The 7,985-nt window shown below is 26.6% G+C and overlaps 1 protein-coding gene across 1 annotated transcript; it reads left to right on the top strand.

The window, feature by feature from the left end:
* Positions 1-328: 328 nt before the first annotated feature.
* On the top strand, positions 329-7,726 carry LOC132918734 (translocation protein SEC63 homolog). Its single transcript, XM_060980172.1, is given in 16 exon segments — positions 329-733; positions 813-915; positions 2,032-2,146; positions 2,213-2,318; positions 2,631-2,761; positions 3,068-3,160; positions 3,248-3,409; positions 3,597-3,828; positions 3,903-4,048; positions 4,108-4,255; positions 4,330-4,580; positions 4,582-4,725; positions 5,082-5,258; positions 5,876-6,007; positions 6,098-6,301; positions 6,864-7,726. Coding segments are annotated over 16 exon segments (2,406 nt in total). The 5' UTR covers positions 329-609; the 3' UTR covers positions 7,002-7,726.
* The last annotated feature ends 259 nt before the right edge of the window (positions 7,727-7,985 follow it).

Here is a 7,985-nt window from a genome sequence, read left to right as displayed (position 1 = left end):
CAGCATGAAAACTTATTTAAATAACTGCTCGTTCGACCCAGTGTGACCAACTCGAACCCTCGCCATTGATACACGTAATTGTTGTCGGACACTGTATGGCCGTGACCAACTTAGGTCTCTCATGGAAGAACGATAAATACCACCATCGCGGCTAACGGTTTTATACTCCAGGAATGTAATGAAGATCGTTCGCGTACTATCATATTTTTATCACATTCTGCAGAAAATGATAACTGCCACGGTTGAGGAACGTGATTAAAGATACACAATATTTTGCCCTTATTGTATACATATACTTTTGATGTAGACTAGACAGTCGGCGGGGACATTGGACGTCAACCATTGGCCATTGCGGCGATACCTCATATCACTGTCAATATAATAAATTATAGTGCGTACGTTTACACCTGGTTGTTTTTCTTTTTATCGCCGAGAAGTTTATGTGACGTGTTACAAACGTTAAAACAATATTATATTACTATCGTAAAGTACCGTTTGGTTGCCGTCGTAGGCCAATACTTTGATTATTCAAATTATGTAAATTAACCCATAACCGCACCATGCTCCCGGAGTAAATGTTCGATTTATGTACGATCCGAAACAATAATTATGGCCGGCCAAAAGTTTCAGTATGACGAAAGTGGAGCGACTTTTTTCTATTTTTTGTTGTCGTTTCTGGCTCTTCTGCTGATTCCCGGCACGTATTACTGGTGGCCGAGAAAACAAAAAGAAGGTAATGGTGATCAATGATTGTCACCTCGTCAATCAATGCATGTCGTTTATTTTTTGTTACCTAATTATTTGAATTTTAGATCCAAAAGCGTTGGCATCTGAGTGTTATTGCCCAGGATGTCGAAAAAAAAAACTTATCCTGCAGTCCACCAAACCGTGGGAACTGATGAAAAGGACATGCATGTGAGTACTTTTTATTTTGAACATAGTCAAAGGCAGAATATTTCATTAAGACGACATTATATCTGCAAGTTTTGTCTCTGTCTTACTAATATATATCATATTAAATTTGCGTTCAGCAGAACACATTTTGTCATGTGAAAAATTGGCTATGATGTATTTGTAAGACAACAACACATACACATACTGGTATAACAGCCTCTTAAACAGGAATTGAAACTTCTTCTTTATTTTTTTTTTTTTTATTCAACAAATTCTCGGCTTCTAGTGTTCTGAATATTAAGTACCTTCATCTATGAACAAATCTAACAATGACCAACAAACTGTTTTATAAACCATAGGATTAACACAACTTTTAGCCTTTAGGGAACATTAAAAAATGTAATTTAATTAATTTATGGTTTTTTTTTTTATGTATATATTTAAAAAAGTATTATTATAATCTATACGATAATATTAACAATGAAATAGGAAGATTCAGCAATGCTATCTGATGTTTTATTTTCTGTAATATTTTATCTCATGCATTTAGCAAATATCTTAGCCATTGTCTATTTAGACTTCTGCTTATGTATATGGAAGAGGATAGTTATTTGATTAATGGATTTGAATAGATTTTTGTGTAATTAGACTTTGTGAAAACATTTATGGTTTGGAATTTTAAGTTTTTCTGAAGATTTTTGTTAGTATATAGTATATACCAAGGAAAAGAGGTTATAAGAAAATTAATTTATACACTTATAGTGTTTTGGTGTTGGACAGCTTAGCAGACCTCTAAGTTAAATACCATTAAGCCAGACCAGGCGAATTATAGACTTGAATATTGTGACTTTGTTAATTTGGTTTTTAATTAAGGTATAAAGAGATGCAATCTTGAGTTGACTGATTTGTGTTTTTGTTTTAAATATGAGTTCTGTGGGTTAATAATTGGCTTAATTTGCAGGTGGTAAGACATTATTAATTCATATTTGTAATTTTTTTATTTGTACATATTTCAAACTAATTATAAATAAAATAAAATTCTCCATAATTAATCATGCTATAATTTATTTATATTTTATATTTTAATAATCATATTTACAATTATCTAAATATCATAATATTTTTAATATATTTTAGAAAAGTAATCATTATTGCTGGATGGGTATTATTGGCTTTTCTTGCATACAAAGTATCCCAGTTTGACTATGAGAGTGCAAGTTTTGATCCATATGATATTCTCAATGTTCCAATTGTAAGTATTTATAAATATTTATTACATATTTTATTTTTTATTAAATTTGTTTTTAAATTTGTTAAGGGAACAAGTGAAAAAGTAATTAAAAAAGCTTACAGAAGGTTATCATTAATTTACCATCCAGATAAGGAAACTGGTGATGAAAAAAAATTTATGAAACTTACCAAAGGTAACGCTTATTTATTTAAATATTTCAAAATAAAAATATTATTAGAAGTCTAAAAAAAATTGTTTATTAAAATGTAAATTATTCTTAAGAGGATTTGTCCACACAGCCCCCTCCCATAACTACTTCCACAAATAATCAAATACAATAAAACCTCAAGTATAATTGTTTCTTAATTTTTTTTTTTTTTTTTTAATTGGCTCTTCTAATAATTAGTTATACCTTCTTATTCTACTTAGAATGTTGATATCGTTGCAGTCGACCACTTAACTTTTATTAATAAATTATTATTTATAATATTATGTACAATTTTAGCTTATCAAGCCTTAACGGATGATGAATCCAGAAAAAATTGGGAAAAATATGGAAATCCAGATGGACCTGGTGCAATGAGTTTTGGAATAGCATTACCATCATGGATTGTAGAGAAGGAAAATTCAGTTTGGGTAATGATCAATATTATATTAATTATTTTAATAATAATAATTAGCTTCATTATGAAATTATATTATAAATAAGTTTAAATTTTAATAAATATCTAAATATAAACATTTATTAATCTACTACCTATTTAATTGTTCAATATAACTGCATTTAAACCTGTTAGTGATGTTTTATATTGTGCATCCTGCATTATGCGTTATAGATTTTGTTTGTTCTCGAAAAAACAGATTATTGGTTCTGTTGATATTTAAAATTCTGAATATTAAATTTTATAAATCATGAAGAACATTAATCATTATTGTTTATAGGTTTTAGGTCTGTATGCTTTGGTTTTTATGATTGCACTGCCTACTACAGTTGGTATGTGGTGGTATAAATCTATCAGATATTCTGGTGACAAGGTAAGATAAATCTACTAAATCATATATAATTAAAATATTACTTCTTATAATTTTAGTTTTTCTTTAATCATTTTTTTATTCTTTTAGGTTTTATTAGAAACATCTCGAATGTATTATTATTTCTTACATAAATCAAATTCAATACCTTTGAAACGAGTTATAATGATTTTAAGCGCTTCATTAGAATTTGAAAAAAAGTACAATAGTGAAATTGTTGAACGATCTTCAGATGAATATGAAATGCCTCAAGTAAATACACATATAATTTATATATATATGTATCAGTATATTATCATTAAAATTAATTATTAATCTAATTTTTTTATTTAATTAGTCTATATTATGTTATTTTACAGTGTGGTATTTATAGGTGGGGAGGTTTCCACCAAATAAATTGGATATTTATTAGTTATTAAACATAAATTTTATATTCTAGCTTATAAAACAACTTTATAATTTTGGAGAAAAGGCACAAAAAGAACCACCACTATCTTATAATTATTCAATAAAAGCTAGAGCTTTGATACATGCACACCTGTCTCGCCTGACACTTAAGGCAGATACATTAGATTTAGATCGTATGTACATAGTGAAGAAATGTCCATATTTAATACAAGAAATGGTTGGTGTCGTTTCTCAATTAATTTTATTAGCATATGCTCAAAGAGGTTTGTATGATTATTAATACTACATGAGTGTATATAAACCTATGTTTAAACTAAATATTTATTTTGCTTATTAGTGCCTCGTTTACTTAATATTGAAACCATAGAAAACTGTATGAAACTTTGTCCTATGGTGGTTCAAGCATTATGGGAGTATAAAAGTCCATTTATGCAATTACCATACATTACTGAAGATCACATAAAACATTTTGACAATAAAAAGGTTAGTTGTAAAGATAATTTAAACAACCAAATTTCTTCATTGTATCGTAATATTTTTAGAAACGTGTTAGAAGTATTCAGCATCTTGCTCAATTAAAAAATGAAGACAGGCGAAGCACATTAAAATTTTTATCTGATAGTCAGTATGAAGATTTAGTTAAAGTATTAGGTAGAATGCCCTATATAGACTTTAAAGTTCGTTGCGAAGGTGTGTATTATTATATATTAATCATTTTGTTTATTTATCAAAATGTAATATTTATGTTATAACATTTTATTTAGTTATTGATGACGAAGCTACTACAGTATATACAGCTGGAGCTATAGTAACTGTGACTGTGCAGTTGAAAAGGCGAGATATGAGGGTATTATTTGGAGATGATTCATATGCAGACAAACATATTGAGTTAGAAAAAAATGCAGCTAAAGAAACAGAAAAACCAGATAAGTCAGAGAAACCTTTGCCTAATGGAGATGTTATAGAAAATAGCGAAAATGTTGAAAATAAAGAAATAAAAGATGAGGAAAAGGAAAAAAAAAACAACTAAAGGTATTTGGCAACAAAAACGGCAATCAGGAAAAGGCAAAAAGAGTGGAAATGTCAAAAAACAAAAAGCCACTTTATCAGCATCAGCTAAGAAAAAAATTAAAAAGAAAGAAAAATTGGAGAAAGCAAAAGTAAGTATTAATTTTGACTTTTATTGACTAGTAAATTATTATAAAAACAGTAGTTCATAATATTTGCTAAACCAAAAAATGTTTAGTTGTAATTATTGATTAACAATTTCTAGTCTGTTATCGTTCTGATTCTTCTATTATCAAATACTGGTCTTAATAATTGTTACATTACATTTATATATTATCTTTATATGATTTAATTATTAAATTAGATGATAATGCTAATTTTACTTTCAAATTAACTAAAATTTTATCATTTATCTCTTAAAAAACCATAATGATCATTGTACTTAAAATGTAATCACCACTTTTAAAATAAATATTTAAATATTGTATTTAATAATTTAATTATATAGTTGGGCGATCCAGAAACTAAAGAAACTGAAGATGATAAAACAGAAGATAAAGAGGAATCAAAAGATAATGTAACTTCAGATGATGACTCTGATTCCGATAATGAAAGTTCTAGTGATGCTTCTGGCGATGAATCAGAGAAAACAGATGCTGAAGAAACAACAGATGATAAAAAAAAGGTATTTACAATAATTTATGTAGAAATAGATATTTTGTATTAAATGAAAATTGACTCATTACATAAATATGCTGGATTGAACATGTAAATAATGAAAATGTGATAAGCAAAAAAATATTAACAATAAAAGAACAAAAATGACTTATTAATATTATAATTTTAATATCTATAAAATTAATTATTTGTATTTATTATTAATATATTTAAACACATCATTATAAAAACATTCTGTACATTATTAGTTTAAAAATCACATGCATGAAAAATGTTGATATTACAATAAAATATAGGGTGTTTCAAAAGTCTTCATCCAATTATAAATTTATATAGTTCGGCAATCGTTAGCTGCAGGTAAATTACCTATATACTAATCGAAAGATAACTTAAAATAAACTTGGTTATCTAACTTTTCATTAGTATATGGGTCATTTACTAGTGGCTAACGTTTGCCGAAATAAAATATTTTTAAACACTTTTATAGCTTATGCAATAATGAGAAGTTTGTAATATACAATCTTCTGATACAAATTTACAATGGAAGTTGATCAATTGTTTTTTAAGAGTATTTAATATGCGTGTGTATCTGTGTTAATTAATAGGTTATTTATTTTGTAATAGATTTCAACAAATAATGATGATGATGATGATGATGATTGGGATAAATTTCAATCTGGAGCTAATAAAAAGGATAGAGTACTTGAAGGCAGAACTAAACAGTCACATTTGGTTCACTCACCATATTTCCCTGAAGTATAAAAAATTAACTATATAAACTAATCAATTATAATACGTATATTTATTAATTAACAAAACTTTTTCATAATTTCAATATCTTTACAGGAAAAACATGAATATTGGTGGGTTTATTTGAGTGATCGGAAAAGTCGCACATTATTGACTGTTCCATATCATGTCACTGAACTTGTTGATGAAGAAGAAATTCAATTAAAATTCACAGCTCCTAGATGGCCTGGAGTGTATGTTTTTGCTGTTTGTCTGAGATCAGATTCATACTTTGGTTTTGATCAAATGCATGATATCAAAGTAAGTACTTTAAAAAAATCCTCATAGACAAATGATAATATTATACACTAATGTATAATAACATTACAATTATATTCTTAGTCTCAATAGTATCATATTATATTTAATTGTTTATAAATTATTATGAAATATTTTTATTTACCGATCATACATCATGTGTACACAGTTCTGTTAAATTAATCTACAGACATTTCAACTATAAAATCATTACAATTATAAAACTACTAACCTGACAGTACTTCATAAAAATTCTAGATACTCTTAAATATAATATGTAACCTATTACTTTATTCAATAAATTAAAATATTTCTGATAGAAAAACTAATAAATAAAGGTTAATCCACTACAATATTTGTGTACACAGAAATTTTTAAATACTCAAGTAATTTTTATATTAAAAGAAATATAAAATAAAATGTCAATTCTTGACATTCTTTGGTCATAAATTTTAGTACTTGTATCTATAAATTTCTTCTATAAAGTACTTAAATTCCTTCCCCCCACACTCAAAAATAATATATATTTTTATAGTACATCATTTTCTTATTTTATCTTTTTTAGTTGGATGTGAAAGAAGCACCAGAACCTTTAACTGAACATCCTCAGTGGGATATTTCTGATGAAGAAGATGATACTAAAGAAGAAGATAAGCAAAGTGATATTTCAGAATTTACTACAGATGAAGATGTCGAAGATTAAATAATAAATACATATAAAAGCTTTGGGTGACCTGACAAACAAAGAAGTTCAAAACAATAAGTAGAGTTTAAAGTAAGTAAAAATAATATTAATTATGATAATATTATTTTAAGAGGACGTCTCACCCACATGTGTTATCTCCTTCTTACAAACGTACGACATGGTAAATTTTCATTCACCACTTCACCAGTCTCAACAGAGTGCTTTTAGTTTTAATATTAGAGTGAATTCATCTATTATCAAATTTTTAGGCAAGAACATTATCTGTGTTCTCTCGTTGGTTTTTTACAAAATTTTAATTTTTAAGCAAATTATGAGCATTTTAAAATATTTATTAATTTCATACTCATAACTCACCTAAAAATTAAAATATCATAAAAACCAATGAGAGAACAGTTTGATAATAGGTCAATTCACTCTAATATTAAAATTAAAAGCACACTATTGAAATTAGTGAACGAAAATTTCCTATGTTTTATGTTTGTAAGACAGACAAATTATACGGATGAGACGTCCTCTTAAGGCTTTATATTTAAAGCTATTTGAAAAATATGTCTATCAATAAATTAGTGTAATTATGCAATATTTTCAATTTTATTGTTTTACTTTTCATATATTATATTATTCATGTTAAATATAATTTAAAAATAAAATGCTTTTTTTATTTGACTGATAAAATATATTTTGTTTAAATCAATTATGAATATAATACATTTATATATTTAGTCCTCTGCCTTATTATTTTACCTACTTTTCACTTATGAACAATTTAATGAATAATTCTCCTACGTTTTATTATTAGCTTAAATATTATTTAGACAATTATATAATATTTTTTGCTCGAAAATCCTAAATCCTAGGACTTCTAATCAAATAATCATAATTCTGTACAAGTGTACAACTAAAAGGCTAAAAAAATAATAACGATGAATTATCATTATGCAATGATAAACTCTTGATTGTAAACTTTACAGATCATTCAAA

Source organism: Rhopalosiphum padi, chromosome 1 (genome assembly GCF_020882245.1).
Source record: "Rhopalosiphum padi isolate XX-2018 chromosome 1, ASM2088224v1, whole genome shotgun sequence".
NCBI classification, from domain to species: domain Eukaryota; kingdom Metazoa; phylum Arthropoda; class Insecta; order Hemiptera; family Aphididae; genus Rhopalosiphum; species Rhopalosiphum padi.
The sequence above is the reverse complement of the archived record's forward strand: the minus strand, read 5'-3'. Positions and strand labels throughout refer to the sequence as shown.